The sequence below is a fragment of the Neopelma chrysocephalum genome, unplaced genomic scaffold (assembly GCF_003984885.1).
Source record: "Neopelma chrysocephalum unplaced genomic scaffold, ASM398488v2 Primary Assembly neopelma1_59, whole genome shotgun sequence".
NCBI lineage: Eukaryota > Metazoa > Chordata > Aves > Passeriformes > Pipridae > Neopelma > Neopelma chrysocephalum.
The window spans coordinates 24,377,768-24,398,762 of record NW_020897714.1 but is presented as its reverse complement, the minus strand read 5'-3'; the positions used below and the strand labels follow the sequence as shown (position 1 = coordinate 24,398,762).

Sequence of the window (20,995 nt, the reverse complement as noted above, 5' to 3'; positions counted from 1 at the left end):
GTCAGATGTACATTACTTTAAAGCCAGCTGTCTATATCTTTATATTGTGAGACAATGACCTTCACTATGTGGGAGAATGAACTACTAGAGAATACAAACACAGGCAAAAGGAAACAGGAAATTGCTAGTGGTGGGAAATTTTAAAAAATGTACCCAAAAGGATTCCATACGTGTGACTGTATAAATAAAATTTTAATATTAGAGTCTGGTTACTCCTATACAGGTCTTAATAGGGTATGGCTTCCTCAGGGGAAAAAGTACTGCAGATCTAAGGTGATAGCCTCGTTGATAAATTTCCTCCTATCTGATACTTCTGGTAGTTTGGAGTCTGTAGCAAAATATGATTTTAATAATCAGAGAACTACCTTCCTTGCAAAAAGAGGCCAGTTTAAAGCTTAAACATCTCTCAGAAACAATTAGCCAGCTAATTGCCTGACCTTATTCTCTCTAAGAAGAGGGATTTAATTGGTTCAAAACCACTTAAATGTTTTGAATATCATACTTCTCGTTTCAGTATTATTTCGTTTGCCTTTATATCATGTAGTTGTAGAGGAAAATTGTAAAGCAAGTTACAAAGAGCTGTGAAACCAGAGAGTTTGTGGATTTACAAGAGCTGGTTGCAAGGCAAGAGGCACAAAACTCTGATGTGAGCTCCTTGCCTCCAAAGGTTTTACCTACAAGTTGCCCATAGCCAGCAGTATGAAGCAATATCAGACTTTAATTTTTGAGAGTGAGAGATGGACAACCCATATTTGGGACCAACTTGGTCTAGTGAAGCTGTCCGAGAGGAGCACTGCAGTTACAGAGATTAAGATCATAATATGATTTGCCCAGTGGCTTTAATTTGGGACAGAGTAAAGAAACCAACTTGGTGGGTTTTTTTCCCCTTTCCTGCTCCAAACTTTGCCCCTTGTGTATTGCTGCTTTGTATAACTTCTTTCCCTCCAGTGACTCGCTCCTCATGGCTGAGAGAGGATTCGGACACATACACTGTTCCAGCTACAGTATTTCTTCAGCATAGGAAGTGATCTAATCCCAGTTAGGAGACCTGTCCTTCCACTAGAAAGACTCTATGCAACAGCTGTCATTTACTGTTCTCACACCACCTATGAGCCTCTCTTTGTGTGGGTAGTGCCCAGAAATACATGGATGCAGTATACACGAAACATTATCTGGTCAAAGTGCTATTGTCAACATAGGCTGGAAGCTGCAAGGAACATGTGAGATGGAGACCCTGGCAGGAGCCAAGTTCATGCACTTTTTTTCAAGCAATTTTTCTTTTTACCTTGAAAGCCATTGGCAGCTCAATAATGTAGAGGTCAACGTAGTCCAGCTGCAGGATCTTCAGTGTCTTCTCCAATGTTGGACGCACTAGCTCTGGTGGGTGGCAGGTGTTCCACAGCTGCAGAGGCAAGCACAGGCTCTTTTCTGGGTGCCAGCAGGAACAATGAGCCAGCTGAAGCCCCCCAACACACACTCAATCCTTTACTGCTCAATCCCTCTTGTCCTCCTGACAGAGCCCGTTATTCACAGTGCGAAGACATTGTGGTTTACATCACTGCAAGACAAAGGTGAGGGGCCATACCCTGTCCTCTGTCAGAGCCAGGTGCAGAGGTCAAGACAGGAATTCTTGCCCAGGACTCATGTAGAGTTGACTCAGTAAAGCCATTACATATTTGTTTATTACAACACAAGTTCTTCTGAGCTTAGTATATTACAAACTCTTGCTCAATGAAGGAAGAATCCTTTTGTTTTCCAAGCACATGCTTTCACTAGAAAACTTAGTTCCCACAAGGAATCTGTGGTCAGTTTTATGCTTGAAGGCAGAAGTTCAGATCACGTGAGCTAGCTATTGAACAGCCAAGCATCCAGCACAAAGAGAATCTCTTGGTTCTCTCCTGTGGTTTTGGAGCCCGAGTGACTGCCTGACCTAGTGAAGTTTTTGTTTACTCCCCAGTCCTCACCAAAAGATGTATTTGTGTTTAGTCCTTGCAATGCAGGTGTGACTAGTTAGAGCAGTCTAAACCTCTTTAATCCTACTGCTTCCTTTTTTGGGTTATGGATTGTGCTTAGTTGGTTACTGTTCAGTACTACCTCTAACTGAACTCTGCTGATGCAAATCTCTTGCAAGAGTAAAACCATAGCATGGTGATTAGTAACCAAGAGCCCTCTGTAAACTGATTGTTGCAGTCAAATTCCGCAAAACTCAAAATTAACACACAATAGAAGGTTTAAAGTGCCATTTGAATGCACAAAATAAGATGGACTATTTTAATTTCTTTTTTTTTTTCAACGCACAAAACTGATATGTGGAGTCATGTTGAAGTTTTTGTCACTTTCGTTTGCTGGAACAACCTGCTGTTTGGTGGTGTGGTCATTGTCTAGTCAGTTCAGCCTCCAAATCTGGCAGCCACTGAATGCCAAGTTATAGAATGAATTTGTTCCTAAGACACAAAACACTTGAATTGCCATTTTTGGGAGAAGATGTTGATTATAGGTCCCAAAGGGTATAGCCTGGGTAAGTTTTAAGGTATTTAAGATGCTTGGCTTTGTTTTGTTTTGTTTTGTTTTGTTTTGTTTCCAACTGAGTTATAGTTATTCCCTGGGAAAACCACCTGCTAGTTCTGCCAGCAGAGGCAAGAACACATTATCTTGAAGTTAAGTTGTACTGAAAGCAGCACATCTGACCCTGCCCGAAGCTGACAAACCAGAACAAGGTTTGGCACCTGGGAAGTCATACTAGGCCTTCCCCCCCACCCCTTCTGCAAGGTGTGAAGAGTTTACAGTCAGTAGACAGTGGAAAGAGGCTGAGGTGTACTACAGTAATGGGACCGAGGTCCTGTTCTCAAGTTTTAAGTTGTGCCACTGGATTTCCTGAAAGATTTTGGTCTATGTGTTTTTTAAGCATTTTACATGTAAAATGAGCTTAACTTGTATTTAAGTAAGGAATTGTACACCCTTCATGTTCAGTTTGTTTTGTTACTGTGGTTTAGAAATTTTATAACTTGAGGTATATGCTAGTTTAGAAGCGGTTTTTCCGAGTGCCCTTTCTAGCTCAGTGCTATTGAGCTCAGCACTTGCCAGTGAATATACTTCCCTTTAAAAAACTGCAGAGTTCTAAAGAAACAGCCTTTAAAAACAGCAAACATTTGTACTATGTCAGTACATCGATGCCATGGAAACTTGAGAGTTTCATAACTGTTTTCATGATTTGTACAAGTTATTGTATTATCTACCTAAGTAGAACCCGTGTAGATGTTAGAGCAGTAGTCAAAGCTGCCAGCTGGCTTGGGCATTTTAGGACACCATATTTCCTGGAAATGTTACTTCTAGTTTAATGAAAGAAATATCCTGGGATGAAAGAGGAGACCAGAAAGGTCTTGCTGTATAAGCCAAGTGAGATGCTGGCAGTTGATATAAAACCTCTAAAATTTCTGGATGCTGAGCTGCTCTGCCTGATCAGCCAGCCAGAAGTGAGAGCCAAGTGCAAGTGCTGATGATTTCAACTGGCAGATGCAGCCCGATCACACCAGGTCGCTGTTCCAGTAACACTGCCACTCAGCGGGGCTGCTCTTGTTAGTCCCTGCTGACACATCAGCCTTCCATCTGCGTCATCTTTGCTTAAGGAAAGGTCTGCACGAGGGGCTTGAGTCTGAAGGGTCTTGGGAACTTCCAGTACTTGTGATGTCAAAAAGGCAGAAAAAAACCCCAACTTCTGTTGTGCTGCCTGCTTCCAAGAATGCAACAGCTCGTGTCAGTCACTTAGCAATCAATACCTGATTGGTAAGTATCATGTATCTACTGGTGGCTTGATATTTGCCAGTAGTTTGTAAGACACATAAGTTTGTGAGGTACATAAAACTAAAGATACATAAACCCATAAGGCAAGGGACATCCATTCCCACTCTTTCTGGGAAGTTCAGGGCTCCTGTGAAAGTGTTCAGTGAAACCTGTGAAAATCCTGGATTATGATGGATTGAATAGGTTGAAGAATATTTTCCACTTCTGCCTTTGAACTCTAAATTTAAAGACTACAGAATCACCACAATGAACTATCATACTGAGCACCTGAAATTTTGTCAAGCACGAACAGGACACAACAATAAGGTAAATCCATGTGTGTCCCATCTCACAGAGACAAGACAGGCTGGGACCACAGGCATTGATTGTTGTGGTACTCTGTGTTGCAGCCCTATGGCTTACAGGAATTGCAGTTTTGCAGGTAACTCAATGTTTAAGTAGTGATTATCAACTAGAAGAATAATCTAGTGATTAGATCAGACAACTGAAAGGCTTAATAATATAGTAAGTTTGGAAATTTTACTGGGAGGTGTGCTTTTACAGACTCTAAAGGTTGATGTGGGAAAATAAACTGCAGGGGAAGAAGTTGAAAAAGTTAAAATACTCAGATTTGTTGGGACATCTGATTCTAACCTTTTGACATGACTTGGTGGTTTTGATTTGAAATATTACTGATAATTTACTGTAATGAAACTATTAAACAGTCAAAACCAAATATTTTCACTGATCCAAATCAACCTATTTGACATATGAGAGACTGACAAACTTCCCTGATAAAGGCAGAAAATTTGAGGACATGAAGTTTTTCTCAGGGTGGCAAGGTTGCTACCAGCAGAATCAGGCAGGAAACTTGGAAAAGAGTTGCATATTTTACAGATTGGAAATTGCTGTACTTGGAAATTGGTCTGTAGCTGCTGAAAATCCACTTGGTCTGTAAACTACCCAATACAAAGCTTAGTTTCCCAGATCATAGAACTTAACTAAATTGCTCACAGTGTTTTATCTCATGGGATCTTTCACTCTAGGAACGGTGTTTATTTGCAAGTCTGTTGAGTAACTTTTGTGGATTACGTCTTATTTGGGAAAGGAGAAAGGGAAAATATTAGGCTAATATGTTCAAAGAAGCACTGCAGAAAGGGCAATTTGAGGCCATAAGCTCCCTTAAAAACTGGATGGGAACCATCAACCCTTATTCTACAATGTGCAATGAGCTTTCTTGTACCGGGGATATAGTCATTGAAGTTGTAACAGCTTTTGTCAGACGCCTCATTGGACAAGGGATTTGATTCTTCTAGGAGAGAGTCAAATTTTACAGCTAAGACTGTAAAGTATTAACTAGTTCATGCATTACTCCAGCCTCGTTGCTCTAGAGCAGGAGTGTAATGACATCTTCTCTCCAAATAAGTTGATTCATCATCGTAGAACTTTTTAATGACAGGTGATACAGTAACAAGGGTGTAGCTTGATGACTAATTTTCTGGCAGTTATACCAATGTAAGCACTTGCTGTTCTCCCATACTTAGACACTGGCATGCACATGCTTGCTCCCACCCCTTTCATTGTGCAACCTCATGGCAAACCTGTACAGGGAATCACTCTGACAGAAAATAACTCATTTGTAGGATCATTGTCCAGATCAGGCTCAGTGTATGGCTATAAAAATATGCATGACAGCACAGTGTGTGGTACAGTAACAGTTTAGGCAACACAGCCGAGTGTAGCAATGGTCTTAACTTGCAGGTACCTACAATATTAAACAGAATGGATGTTACATGGTTCCCATTGCTATCAGAGATTTAAACAGAGAACAACAGTGATTCCTGTGCCTAACAGAAAAGCTAGTGTTCATAAAGATCTGAGGCATTATGGTAATGCTAGGAAAGAAAAATAAAGGATGTTGGATCTGGAAGGAAACATGCCAGATGTTGACCACCGGCATTCTTAAGAAAGACCATTCACGGAAATCCTGGATTTAGTGTAAATAATCTGAGCACAGCTTCTCACCTTGCCACAGTAAAAAATGTCTTCTCGCTTGATCTTTCCTTCAGCAATCTTCTCCCGGATGGCTTGTCCCACTTCATGCTCATTGAAGTAGACAAAGGCACCGTCGATATGGCGGTAGCCAGCATCAATGGCAATCTTCACTGCCTCCAGACAGGAACCCTTGGGGGTCTGATGGGAGAAGAATAAACATAGCTTCAGCCTCCTGCTCACTTCTCCTTCAATGCTATAGAGTCACTGAGATATGCACAAGATTCATGCTGAAATTCATCCAGTCTGACCATCCCCTATGTACCCAGATACGTGTGTTTCAATTTCTAAATAAAAAAGTGCTGTGCGCTTTTCCTCAAAACTGTTGTGAATGTGGAATTGGACTGGAAAAAGCAGCAAAGCAAAAAATTTCCTGTGCTGTGAAAGAGAGAGTACTAGAATCCTCAGAAAGTAGAATTGAATGTATTTTATATAAAAATTATTTCAGAAATTCTTATCTAGAGAGCAAGGACTTTCCTACAACAGCCGTTTGATAAAATTCCTTACTCAAATAGAAGATGACTTTCTGGTTGAGCAGAGTTGGTCAACCACCTGCTGATCAGAGGCTGTTTGAATACCTTAGACCTCTCAGCAGTGCAGAAATTTGGATTTGACTTCTTTGTCCTCAAATCAACTTACCATTGGTGGTAGCACAATCCTGAGGGTGATAGCTCAGGACCGTCTACTGATATTCCCAGTTCTGGACAGTTCCTTTATTGTGTAGTTAAGAACCAGTAGTTGTCTTAATATACCTTCATATGCATTTTATTGCTTCAGTTTAAAATGAGCCCAAGAAACCTCCTAAAAAGTCCAAGTGACATTTTTGTACTGTGTACTGCATTTGTATTTACTCATCATTGCCAAAATTCAGAATAAGCTTGTTTTTTCATAACAGTCATATTTTCCATTAGCCACTGTGGCAAGCAAAATTACACATAGGCTAAACCAAGCAAAAAAGCATAAAACTGGTTACTGAAATTATTTGTTCTGGACACTGGAATTGTACTGAAAACATCTTTTTATTCCTACACTTTGTATAATGAGAGAGCAGCTCTAAGGTGGTCAAGGGCTCTCAGCAACATGCAGAAAGACTATTCTCCCACCATTTTCGTGGGCATTGCTCTCTTGTGACAGGGATATCCGATCCACTTTAAGAAAAAGAGAAATAGGGGTAGTCAACTTGCTCTGCTGTGTTGTTGTCTGACAGCAACAAATGCCAAGAGTTGAATTTTGCTACCTGCAAGTGCAGGGCCAAAACCACACGCCTTCTCCTATGAAGAAAACAGATGTCAGAGACATCTGGAAATGAGAAGGTACGAAGAGAACGTCAAATTTGTTGGTTTTGCTGATGCCAAGGGAAGACGAGAAGAAGGGCTGGCAATAAGTGTTGCTAGGAAGGACCACTTTTCACCACAGCAATAGCTCTCCCTCCTCTCTGTCCTTTTACAGCTGCCACTGGCTTGGCTGTCCAGGCGTTTGCCATGAAATAAACAGCTGTTCTTCCATCACCTGATGAATTAGGTGTGAAACTCATAGCTGCTATAGGATGCATCAGTGATCAAGGACATTGGTCTTCTCTTCCATGTTCATGTGAGAAAGGTCTATGAAGGATTGCTGCAGGCACATGAGGGTCAACTTCTGTCTTTCAGTCTTAGAGCTGTGGGCTGGTGACAGACTATTCTAGGATAATAGGACTATATCCCAGCCTGCTTCCTCTGCTCTTCAGTGTCCTATCCCAACTGACTGCTGTTGGACACAAATGGACCAGCTTCTGTTTGGGCTTGTGGGGACTTTCTGCTCCAGCACGCAGTGCCTACAGGTTACTTAAAATGCAAAGCCGTTCACGCTTGCCTTGATTTATGACGTACATGAGTGAGGGCTCAGAGGTAAAAATGCCACAATTTGGCACTCTACAGTATTTACAGCAGTGATGATGCAATGCTGTTTGCTTAATTGAGAGAGACAACGAAACACTTGTTTCAGTGCTTTGCTGCTTTTATTGTGGGAGCCTCCCAAAAGCACGCTCGGCCCCTGCCAGGGCTCTTTCCTAGTTGTTAGTAGGATGTAATGAAGACCATGGCAGCCAACAGCCTTTCAGGACGAGTCAATGGCTAGTTTTCACTTGGGGCACGTTGGGCAGCATTACTGAAGTGTGAGGCATGGAGTAGTGACAACCTCCAACATGTTTGCTGCTTTGTCCCTGCCTGAACCTGCAAGGAAGGATTTGAGAAAGGCATCAGGAAGAAAGCTCTAACATGAGCCTGCTGCTACTGATGACAGTAACCTCAGACCTCTGCCTCAGCAATGAGCCGCACAAGGCTGTAGCCGCAGTTGCAAAGCTCAAACTGATTAGCACAGAACAACGGGACTCAGCTTAAAGGTCTGGTGAGCTCAAGTTTAAGTGATGATTAGTTATCTGAAAGAGAAATATATTTCCAAATTGCAGTCAGTGTTTCCTCTCTGAAACCTGATTTTTGAAACTATGTGACTTTTAGATTGCTTCAGCCTGTTTGACTTTTACCATTCAAGTGCATGAAAGCAGAACATTTAGAGGAAAGTGATGCATTAACCTTAATTCAGATTTTAAGAATTTTATTTTTTTTTTTACTTTTCCCATTTGTTGAAGAGCCTGAAAATGGAGTGTGAACCTGGTACCAGAATTTTCTCTCTTCTTTTTGCACGCTTGAGAGATTGCATGAACACAGCTCCCTGTTGTTTCCTGAACTGTAAACCAAACTCCATCAAGTAAGGAACCACTGATTATTGAGTTGCATCTTTTCTTAGACACCAGGGCCACTTTGGTCAGTAAGAAAAGCAGAAGGAATAGGTGGGGAAAGGTAGAGTCTCACATATAAGGGAACAGCACAATTGCAAACTTGGGGGAAGAGTAGAATAGAGAAAAATGAGAAAGCTTGCAATTACTGCAACTGCTTTTGGCTGAAGCAGTTGACTCATGTTAAAACTGAACTTCTATGTATTTCTTAATTTTTGCATGGGACTTACATCTGTACAAACAATCTTGTGAAAGACTCCTCCATCTCAAGGACTAATCTTATTCTTCAGGGGCTTGGAGAGGCTTTTTTTGGATCAGGCCTTGATTACCAATGGCCAGAGATGGGTTTACATTAAATATAAATATTTTCATTGCACTAGTTCATTTAATCTGATGTGGTGTATTAGTTCTGACAGATTCTGGTCTAAGGTGCTTCATATAAAAATGCAAAGCAACCTAGGGAACAGTTTTTGGAAAATTCTGCCTCTATTGAACCATCCCAGCTGAAGGTCTGAGACATCTGAGAGTCTGGAAACTTTATACCATATGTTAACTTTCATTCTAATGGAGAAACTATAATTTCTAGGATTTCATGTGTTTAATCCTTCCAAATCCTGCACTAATAGGCTGTGGTAAACTGTGCTGATGATTTGCACAGGCTAGTCATGTTGTGGTATTGCCACTTTTTAGAAGTGTTGCCTTAAATGTCATATCTTGTTCCCTTGTTTCCTGACAGACTATACTAAAGCTGGATGACTCAGATCACCACTGCTCATACATCTTTCTATCAGAGAAGGTACAAACCTGTATCTTTCCCCTCTACCTTGCTGCTCAGCCTGAGGTGTTTTAATCTCTTCTGTCTTTCATGGAATTAAAGTCTTTAGTAGTGACCAGATCAGAGATTAACAACTGAAACCCAACTTTTATTGAAGTGTAGATAGAAGTTTATGATATGACTATGTTGTATAAGGACCGGCACCACTCCAACCACAGCACCTGGTAGAGCAGTATCTCCCAGGCTATTTGGCCATGGAGCAGCCACCTTTACTTGGAATCTCAGACCTCTTCCTCCTCCTTGCTGCAGGTTACACTCACTAGGGTATGCTATCCAAAATGCAGTTGCCTATGCCATCTACCCATTCCAGGTAGGCCTTTATTCTTGTGCCATTCCCAAATAAGCAGGGCTCACGTATAGAGAAGTAGAAATACCAGATGACTTACTGAAATGTCTCCATGCCGTAAACCCTTTGTGCTTTGTCAGTAGTAATTCAGGACTCTTTGGTTTTGGCTTTAAGACAATCTTTGCTTTTTATTACTTTTTATTTACGTGTAGATAAGAGGTATGCTTGCTCCTTAGCTATAATTAATATTTCAGCTTCTAATCATACAACTATGCCACTTTGATCAAGGACTTGTTTTAGAACTGGAATTTTATAACCACGTGTACACTGTAAGTCAGATATTTATCTTCAGTGTTCTTGCAGTCAGTCACTGATTTGTGCCAAAAAAGGTACTACATTTATCGCATGTTTTATGATAAAAGAAAAACTTCTTGATTGACTAGAACTATTTGCTCAATCACTAATAAATTTCTTCAATAGCATCTATGTTATTTTTAAGATCATAAAGTTTAAGGAAACAATACACACAGTTATTCCCTCTCTCAATCAATAGCTTGTAAACCTGCTGATTTACCACCACACATGGCAGATTAAACCAGTATCAGTTTCCTTCAGGTTCCATGGTAAATAAATGGAACAGAAGGGATGGGGGAGCAGACTCAGATATGCACCTTCACTGGAAGAAATGAAGCAGCAATTTGGCCCCTTCTCCATAGATGAAGTAGCCAACTGGACAGTTACCACATTCTGTGAGTCTGAAAAAGCAATGTGCTTCATCAGTCCTGTCTGTCTGAAAGGGTCTGCTCTCTTTTTCCTCTGAGACCATAAACTTTCTTATTTTTTAATGTTTATTCCAGACACCTTCCATCACATCCCATTTTGTCAAAAACTATTTTCCCTACCGTAGCAAATGAACAGTTGCAGTTTTGTTCGTGATTGCATATGACCAAGCCACAGGAGAATATTTTTGTGCAGGCATACCCGTGAATTTTTCTCTTCCCTCTCAAGTAGAACAGTATTTGCTCAGCAGTGTTAGTGGTTTTCCAAATTATTACTGCTATTTAAGTGTCACGGTTCAACTGCCCTCCAATTCTTTTGCTTTTTCTACAGCATCTTTTTCTGGTCAGCAATTTCCATTGGCTTTCCAGCTGATTAAGAGGGTTATCTCCAAAGACAAAGCTAACAGCACACATTGGTGGTAGATTCTAATCTTGCAAAACCACGCCACTGCTTTTATGTCTTAACATCACTATTGTAATTTATTCTTTGTTAGTCCACACAGTAAAGGAAAACAGTCTGACTCAGGCTCCCAGATTCTGCTCTGCCTTGTTTCACACATGCAGCTTCATGGAGTTGCACCAGTGTCAGCAGCACATGAGAGCTGAGGAAGCAACACTTCAGGGAAGTGCTTTAGGGGAAGTGCCCTTTACCTTAGTCCCGAGCATCTCACCTGGTTAGTGCAATGTTATCCAGTACCTCAGCTGGAAATAATGATCCTGGGAAGAAAAGCTTGAGGTGTTAGGAGACGCAGGGCCATGTCCTGGAAAAAATCTGAGCTTAACTGTAGCAGAATTACACAAGAGACCCAAACCGTGGGCCAAGCGCTCCAGTCCTAACCTATAATTTAAGATGTGGAGCCACTGTTTGGGAATCTTAGTCAGCTAAATACAGGAAGGAGAAAGTAGGTACATTCCTGGGCTCAGAGCCTCCTTCACCAGAGCTCGGCACTCACACACAAATTCTTATGCAAGTTTCTAGAAGCCCAATTGCTTATTTCCATTTGCCTGTTTTCCGGACAAACTGGCAAGAAGGATTGGCTGAAGATGTCAGGAACAGAGCATAGAAAGCATGTGTACTGAAGGCACTGCAGGAAAGCACAGGTTGAGTTTACAAAGCCAGAGGATATGAGCCACACAAGGGTACATTCTTAGAATTGTTTAACCTTGTAAAAGAGAAGCTGTACTGTACACCTCTTTCTTGGAAAATGCAACCGCCAGCACATCCCTCTCTCTCAAACACAGGAAAATCTGGCTTTCATCCTCCGGAAGCATTGGCAGCCACCATCCAGGAAGCACAACCTAGCAAAGGGTTCTCTGCAAAAGCAGGTAGAGTTGGGAATGGAGGCAGAGAACAGAGCTGAGAGCCACAAGCTGCTACGCTGGCCCAGAAGTTTGCTTTATGTCGTGCAGTGTGTTGCCTTGGAAGGTGGAGGACAACAAATACGGATTCCTAGAGAAGATGGGGGGAATGGTGACACTTGTGGCCTTGCGTCACACTGTGAATGAGCATGAACAAGGGATGCCTTTCTCCTCTAACCTGATGCTCTGTCAGTGGCCTAAAGCATGATGTTTGTCCGTACAACAGAAATTAGATTGCATAACTGCAGATTTAGCATTTCTAGAATTCCTCTGACATTGTTATTCTAGCATTTAGCTGAAGCTGTCTTTAGGAAAGCTTTATTATTGTAGCTGGCAGAAGTTGTTGGAGTTATTTTTATCGCTTGATTGCAGAATCCTCAGTTTTAGGATCGCTGCAACTTTTCACTTGATGCAAATTCAGTTTATGCAAACTGAAGCTAAAGAGCTGCCTTTCCTCTCTGCTGGCAGCTAGAGGATTAAAGCAAACCAAGCAAATGATGTGCACATGGATTCCCATGCTTGCAGTGCTAGTGGAGTGGATCGAGAAAGTTTCCTGAAGAGCTGGAGGACACAATAGCCTGCTGGCTAGCCCTGGAAAGCATGGATCTAACTGGAAGGGTGGATGTTATCAAAACACCCTTCAGACAAGAAATGCAATCACAGGCATGTGTGAAGTACAAGGGGAAGGCAAAGCACCAGCTTGTGCAATAAAAGAGAAGAAAAGGTTGCCAGTAGTTCTTCTGCTTCGTTCCCTAGAGTTAAAGGGGAGAGGTTTCTGGCGCCAGTTCGAAGAAGTGTTTGCAAAGGCAAATGTAAAACTTGGGGAATTCCACCACCTAGTTAGCTGAACCAAAAAAAGTCAGCTTTGATGAAGCCTAGAGAGGCATCTTCTGCTCAATGTTTTCAAGTTTTGACAAATCTGGCCTCTTAGGTCAACCGAAGAGACAACCCAGATGTTAGCTTCCCACATGAGCTGCAAGAACATGCTTATGCTGTTCTTTGGAGGACTGTGGGGAATCAGGGACACATGGGAGTGTAGAGCCATATTTAACGTATGGAGTCAGTCTGGGACATTTTAAAAATGGAGCTTTGCCTGGAAAATTGGGCTTTAAATGTGCTTGCCAAAAAGCGTATCTTTCAGTTGCGGTAATTCTGATTACTCACTCATAGGGGTTCAGCATTTCCCCTCTTCAATAATGCCAGTGATTCCCTGTCCCATCTTCTGTAAAACAATCTTAACTTTTATTTAGATAGGAGGGATTTCCCTGTGGCTCTTCAGCAGGGTTAAAAAACCCAGTATGTTTAGAAAGGCAGAGGAAAAGACAAGAAAAAATTACTATTTTTTGGTGTCAGTATTTGGCCTTAGTATCATTGCATTGGTAAAAGCTAGCTTTGTAGTTTTTGGAAGAAGGGTGTGTTGAAACAGCCATAGTCACTGCAGTACACAGCTATGGAATGGAAAAGGTCTGTTCTCTGTTTGGTTACTTTTCAAACAAGAATCCTTGTGACTGGGTTTGAGTAATGCTACTGTCCTAAAAGCTTATCTGGATTAACCCTCTATTAATTTTGGATCTGGACTGATTAAACACAACTCTACCTTATGTCATAGCCAGACATGTACCTTGGTGAGTGATGCCAGCACCTGATATCCACCATCCAAGAGCTGTACTGACCCCCAGACAAAGTTGTCATCTTGTAAATGTCACACTGCTCTGAGAATGTTTTCCTCTGGAGCTCTCTTGCAGTGTCCAAGTCTGCATGTCTTGGTACCATGTCTTTGGGAGCCAAATGACGCGGTGCCAGGTGAGCTGTAGGAGCCAGGCCACCTGCTTGGATTAAGCAGGCATCACTGCACAAGGACAGGCAATTATCTGGCTGTCAGAGGTTTCATTAGTAGAAGTCTTCTGCTCTGCAGGGGTGTATGTCTCTTGGTCCTGGAGTAGTCTGAAAGTGTTTTCATGCAGCAGCTGAGATATCAGCATAGGTTGGAGGTACTATCTTTCTAAGAAGAAGGTTTTTTTGGAAGGCTTATAATTTAAGGCATTCTCAGGTGGTAGGGGCAGGGGGGAAGGAAAGAAGTCATTCTAAGCACAATCTATTCCTCAGAGCAAAATGGAAAATCCCCCATTTTCTAGGACTAGCAATTTTGTGGCCATTTTGCTCAGAAGTCCTCCATAGGTTAGTGAACTATGTAGCTAGAAAGCTAGTCTTTCATTCATACTCATCTACAATGCTGGGCCCATCCTCATTAGGAATTTTACATGTTGACCACTTCAGTAAGTGCAATTTTTAGTCTGCCACACATGATTAGACATTAATTGTGTTCACAGCTGGAAACAGAAGCCATTGGCACAGAGATTAGTAATACTGTGAATTTGCTTTCTATTAAGCTTCAGGTTTCATAGAAATGAAGAACCACAGAGATTTCGGCAGAGAATATATGCGGAGGTAAATGAGCATTTTGCAAATCCAGCAGTGTCTTAAAGCCATGGGTTTTGTGCAAATCAAAGTAATAAGAACAAAGCTTGTGTCCTCAAGAATGTTGGGGACAAGAATCTTTTCTCCAAATTGACAGAAAGCGGTAAGTCATTTTGCCAAATCCAACTTTAAAATTTGAAATTAATGGTTAAAGTATAGTTCTTACACAAAAGCTAGAAGTTCAAGAGTCTGCCATGTTTCAGAACAAAAGCATCTACCTTTTCTAATTACCTGATTTTTCTTAGGGTTTTTTTTGTCTTAATTTTCCTTTCTTAATGAGATAAAGATGCAACCTTGCATTTATGAAAGCCAAAAATGTTCCATTGTATAACACAAGATTACAGAGAGGTAGCAAGGATTGAGGCATCAAGAGGTGGTTGCACACGGGGGAGGAGGGGTCAATGCTAAACACCAAGAAGGCAAAGTGTTGAAGACACAGAAATGGAGAAAGGCTGCTCCAGTGGCAGAACAGAAAAGTTGTATAGCAGAGGAGAAAAGGAGAATGCAAGATAAATGAGCTCTGCTTTTCAGAGGCAGTAAACATGCCATTAAAGCATACATGAAAGGGAACTTTTAAATGTGTCATGCAACACTGAGTTTTTAGAGAAAGACATTTGTGAAATCAGAACTTGTCAGAGACCCTTTAGATTATTCTTCTAGTCTATACCCTCACCTCTTTGCTATAAAAAAAATCCAATCTGTGAAAGCACTATCTTATATGTGGAAGGATTTATCTTATTTCCTGGCATATTTGCCATCTCTGTAGCAAACAGCAGGGATGGATTAAGGCAATACTACAGCCCAGAGTCACTACAGTGTCTTAAATCCTCACACAGGCTCCTGCCCAAGAGCCATATTGTTCTGCTGCCTGCTAGAAGCTGATGCCTGCCACTCCACCTCCTCAAGCCATCTGGGGATCAAATACCTAGGCATCCTGCCTTTATCTGTTCTTGGCAATTGCGTCTTGCCAGTAACTGACTTAGTAGAGGAATAAGGAATAAAAACTGAGAGATTAATCAATGAGGGCATCACTCAACACCAGGATGCCAGCCACTGAAGGAAAGGCATGCCATCTGCAGCCTGTGCAAGCAGAATCACCCGAGTATGGCTTAAATCCTTCAAACATGAAACTAACTGAGTCACGACTTTGTGAGTAATCTGGTTACAGATATTTGGGTTCAGGACAAATATTGTTCAATGTGAAGGCTAGGCTGAGTTTACTAACAGGCAGGCAAGGAGCCCTCTGGGACACATAGCAGATCAGACAGTTGTCTTCCTGGGATGCTGTAATGTATCTCCTTCCCTTCTGCCCTTGACTCAAGTGCGCAAATCTCCATTTGGAAGCACGGTTTTAGGATATCCTCAGACACCAAGGGAACATAAGGCTACCCTCTGAAACATCTCAGAAATCCCAGCCCTGAAAGACCGCGTGTTGCTACGTGTCGGGTAGCTGTGGCTCTGCTGCTCCAAAGCCCTCCCTGAAGACAAGAAGAACTAGTACTGCATGAGGTAATACTGCAACTTAAAAACCAAATGGCTTGAGAAAGCCAGTGGTGGTTACTGAAAGGGACTCTAAAGTGCACAATGTCCTTTGGAAATGCTGGTCAGGGGATATGGCCCAACAACTTAAAAAAAAATTACTTTGTTTTGGGAACTTTATTCTCTTCTTAAGTTCAGGGCATAAGTACGAGGTTCCATAGCCAAATATCCCAGCTGACTCCCACAGATCTGTTCAATTTGGGTTCTCAATACTTTTTTAAGGGGAGAAAAAGGCAAAATATTTCCCTGGCCTACTTCTGTGATGATTTTATGTAGGTTCATAGAGATCATTTCAGTAGAGAGTCAACTTCCGACTCGGTACTTGCTGAGTTCAAACACATATTCATGTGTAATCATTCACATTAAATGGATTGATGTATTTTCTTTACATATTTGTTTTACTAGCATGTCATGGGAAATAAGCTAAGGCTGTAAGAACACTTGGATATTAGGGCAGTCCCTGCTCTTACCACTGCCTCTCTCATCTCTTTCAAGAAAAAATCTAGAAGTGGGAGGTTTACCTCAGGAGGAAGACAGTTAGTTGTCTGAGTTAGAGGAGAAATTTATAGAGAAAAGATCAAGAAGTAGAAGCCTTTAGGATCAACACTGTCTGCAGAGATCTCAGATGTCACTTCTCCCTGGTACTCTCAATACATGCTCTATTCTGTAGCTTTGGGTCAGGCCAGGTGACTTTCTTTACAGGTCTCTTGAAATCATTGCTGTCTCCAGCCGATCAAGTTTCAGAAGCTAATGATAACCAGGAGGAAAATGGGGAATTAAATTGTGTGTAATGCCTCCCTTGCTGCAGCTGAGAGATCCAGATCGCATCATGGGGACAAATCACTTATTATCTCTTTTGACTTAACAGTAGCCTACAGCAGCTCTGAAGGCAGGCAGCCTGCAGCAGGGTGCAGCCAGCACCATTAAGAGTGATTGAAATAGTTTGTGCATGCACATCCTTGTGTGAGGAACTTTTTGGCATAAATGATCCTATGAGAGCACTAGAAGTTGTTAGACCTGTACAAGGAAAAGTTACTCTGTTCAGCTTCTATCTTGGGTGTAAAAAGTAATTCAGGGTGCCAAAAGAGTGTTTTTACTTATGCAAGACAGATTTTTTTACTTGGTCACTCAGACTGGATACAGGAGCCCTGGATGAACTTTTCCTCTCTCCCTGATTCAAACCAGCAATTTCTTCTTAAACAAAACCCAGACTGTCTGGGCACTCACAAGGGTTACTTTGTGGTAGTTAAAGATTTGGGGAAATGGGTCTCTCTCCCTCCTGGCTGGAGGCCATACCAAGTTCTTCAGCATCCAGAGCTGTGGGGCCGGTGGGCAGTGTGCTTTCCCATGGGGAGGGTGCTCCTCCTGCTCCAGCCTGTGCATGTTTCTTCTTGCCTCTCTCTAGCTATCACATACCCCACGATCATGTTATTTTCCTGAGCTGTGTGATATGAATTTAATCCCCAGAGGCTGAGAGGAGGACTGAATCTGGTTTCCCACCACCCATGTGGATTTCCTTACCAGCGGGCTATTCAGGGAAAGGCAACTGCTACCTCCAACTGCTTTAATAATTCTTTGATTCCTCAGCTTGTACTGCCAGTGCCCAAAATGAAATGCTTTGCCATTTGTTTTGCCTGAAACTATTCCACAAAACTGCTTCCAATTTATGAATGGATTTGGCTACCTCAGAACCTCATTTTTAGCTAAGTTGCAACTTGCCAAAAGCCCTCACCCAGTGCTATTCTCGAGCGCTTTGCCCAATCTTATGTTTCAGAAGCAGCGCCTGTGTACAATGTGGTTGCTACAACCTTCCCTCCAAGCCCTGTCCTCCCTCAGTCAAAACAGGAAGGTAGGAGAGAGCTGCAGCCAAGGCCCCTTGACCTTCCAGGGAAACAGTAAGTATTTATGTGGAGACACCGGACTGATGATCTTAGCTGTGTTGACAGGGATGAGTTATAAAGTGAAGCAGGCATAAGTACAGTTTTAATGAGGCATAGGATTTCCAGGATTTAGGAGTGTTTTTAGCACCTTTACCCTCTAAGCCTCCTCATCCCCACATGCCATCAGCTTCCAGATGGGTACCAGTACCACTTGACAGGCACAGCTGGGAACTAAGCATCAATGCTGGGAGGTGGTGGGAGCCCAGGGTGGGCTGATCTGGTTCTGCTGTAGCACAGGGCGATGCCGCAGGCTCATCAAGGGGGCTGTCCTCCTCTACAACTCTCCCCTGTGGGGCTGCCCTCTCCCTCCTCCCCCATCTACTTAATACCCTGGAGAATTGGGTCAACAGCTTGGGGGCCCTCAGGGAGGGAGAGCTGGATACGGTGCATCTGCTGGAGCCTTGGCAGAGCCACTCCTCCACACGCGGGGTTTTGCCAGAAGGATCCACAGAGCCAGACAAAGGTAGAATTGGCCTCTAATTTTAAATGTCTGGAGTGCCTTGATAGTCCTGATTCACTGTTCCCACTGTGGTTCCCATCCAGACCCATGAGGAGAAGGGATATTTGGGAAAGGAAAGAGAGAATAGGGGAAGGAGTCAGTGACTGAGATTTCCAGTTTTTCACTTCAGTCCCTCCTGGCTAGGATGAATAGCCTAGTTTATATAGTCAAGAATCTAATACAACTCACACATCTTCTTCCACATGTGAAGGAGAATGCAAATCCAACTTGAAGGCACTGAAATCTGCACCAAAAAGAAAACTAAGCTTTATAGTTATACAATTATTACATTCCTTTAAAAATAAGTATAGGGAACACCAATTAAAGCTGCCAAAAAAAAAAAAATTAGGTTCTTTTCTTGATAAACAACCCAAATTTATGACTAATTCCATGACCCAGTGAAGACTCTTTTCTTTTGTTAGCAGATGAGCTGATAGCCAATGGATTCATTGTACTTTCTTGCTGTGGTAAAGCGAAAAGAAACCCCCAACATTGCACTTTTCAGTCTCAAAGAATTAGCTGAATTGTCATCCTGACCTCCATTAAATCAGAAGAAAAGCTGTTACATCTAGAGGGAAAGAGCATTCAATTAAAATGAATCGGATTATCAAACAGACTTTTCCACAGTGGTCCAGCTCTGCTCCAGTTGACTGATGTACTACACTGAGTCAGTAAACTCGTACAGGGGACCAAATTTCAGTCAATAGGTTTATTTTTTTTGTTCAGTGTTTCACAATCAGAGAAGCATGACTTATCTCCCAAAGTCGTCTTTGGGAGAACAATTAAGTTATTTAAGATGAGCAAGGCAAGCTGCTGACACATTTCAGTTTTGAAGGCACTGCTCTTCAGTTTATCCAGACAAAGCCTGAAACGTGAAAGCTGGCCTCCTGCCTTTGTTTTCTTGTAACCGACTGCCGAAGAAGCAGATTTCCCTGCTCCATGGCTAACTAGATCTGCCTGGTTTGCTTAACCAGCGAGCACATTCCTGCACTTCAGGAAGAACACTCCGGACTCATTACGAGCTACTGGGCTACAGCACGACATTGAGAAAACAGATTTGTTTTGGACAAGCTGCTCTGATGTGGAGGTGCCAGGGTGAATAACCTTTGGAAAAAAAAAAAAAAGAAAAACAACAAAAAAACCAAAAACCTGCCTCCAGGAACAAGATGAATAATCTGACAAATGAATAGCTCTGTATTTTATATCAAAGCACAAAATGACTAGAAGTTGTGGAGATCTGACTCATGAGCAGAAATAGAGTGCTGGGGACGGCTTGAGCCGTTGCTACCACCAGCTGCCTGCCCCCACCGCTGGAGAATGGGTGGCTCAGATGCTGCTTCTTAAGCAATTCAGCCACAAAAGGCTACAGTTCAGCATTTTCAAGGAAACGTGTCAGCGCTAGTTTGTAGCAGCACTTGTTAAGATAAACCTTGAAACGGTCCCGAGTTGCCACAAAGCCTTTCAGCTTTTGAGGCAGGAGGAACTGGACAGACACTTTGCCAGGCATCCCGGTGGAAGTCGCACCAGGCATAAATCAGTACTCAGCAAAGCAGCTTGTCCCAGCTAAGTGGCACTCCGCTGCCACGGCAAGGTGTTGATAGAAGCCTCCTCCCTGCCCCCTTTCCCAACCCTCTTATCAGTAAAGCAGCCTTTTTGAGATGGGCAAATTTTAAGCCCGTGACCTATTTAAACGTCCGGTCCCATCACCGGCCAGCAGCGCAATTCTGCAACAACTCCCGTAGCACTTCGCTACTGCATTTCCCCAGCTGCTCTCTGTGACAAGTTCCCCGACTCAAATAGAAGCCCTAATCCTAGTGTAAAGCTCCAGCCTTGCACCTTCAGATAAACATACATTGTTTCACCTGGTCTTCTGCGAAAATGAGACTGTGATGAGGGCCTTATCAGTGCTGCTTTCTCTACCTCTTCTCAGCTCCTCCTCCCACCCATAACTTTCTAACGTGTTTATCATGCAGAAAGAGAAAGACAGCTCAGAAAATCAAACTCCTACAAACGCGGGGGGAGGGAGAACGGGTGGTTGGTATGTGCACCCATCCCCACTGAGGGTACAGTTACACAGCAGCTTCAATTGCTCTAAATTGGAGTTGCCGTAGCAATGCCTGCCCTGCCTGCATCATCCTGTCCTCCCCACCTTCTGTCAGCAGAAAACAAAGGAGGTACATGTGAAAAGCAAAAAGTCGCTACCTGTGGCTGATTCTTCTGAAAACCAGCCCTACCTAAAAATTATTCATCTTGGTTGGTTGAGCTCCATACAAAGGCCACTTTGAACCAAACCCAGGATGAAGGAAACATCAGGATTTTGCAGGATGGGGGTAAAAGAAGCAGAACTGTTGCTCTGTTGATTCTAGGACAGCTGAATTTCTGTAGAATGAATTCTTAGCAGGGTTATAGCAGTGCCGAGAAGCTGTCTCCAAAAGCGGAATTGCCATCCACCTCCCCTCTCAGCTCCGGCAGGTTACTTGCCGCTCTGGGCTCCCTGCCTGAGCCTTGGCTAATGCCGTAGCATCGGACCACGGCTTGTCCGGGCTGCAGGTGGGAAGTGCATCAAGGCAGGAGCCCTGCTGCTGGCAGCTGCATGTTTCTCAACTTAAAACTACCATAAAATTGCAACTCGAGGGTTAGGGGCAGAATACAAAAGTATGGAAAGAAATGCTTCA

At 42.6% G+C, this 20,995-nt stretch overlaps 1 protein-coding gene across 1 annotated transcript in view; it reads right to left on the bottom strand.

Moving 5' to 3' along the window:
- AKR1D1 (aldo-keto reductase family 1 member D1) overlaps positions 1-20,995 on the bottom strand; it is a 35,308-nt gene that overhangs the window by 12,828 nt on the left and 1,485 nt on the right. Inside the window, exons 2-3 of the mRNA XM_027680523.1 lie at positions 5,806-5,973; positions 1,286-1,402 (exon numbers count right to left, since the gene is read on the bottom strand). Of these exons, the coding sequence (XP_027536324.1) occupies positions 1,286-1,402; positions 5,806-5,973 (285 nt within the window). The remainder of the gene's footprint in view (positions 1-1,285; positions 1,403-5,805; positions 5,974-20,995) is intronic.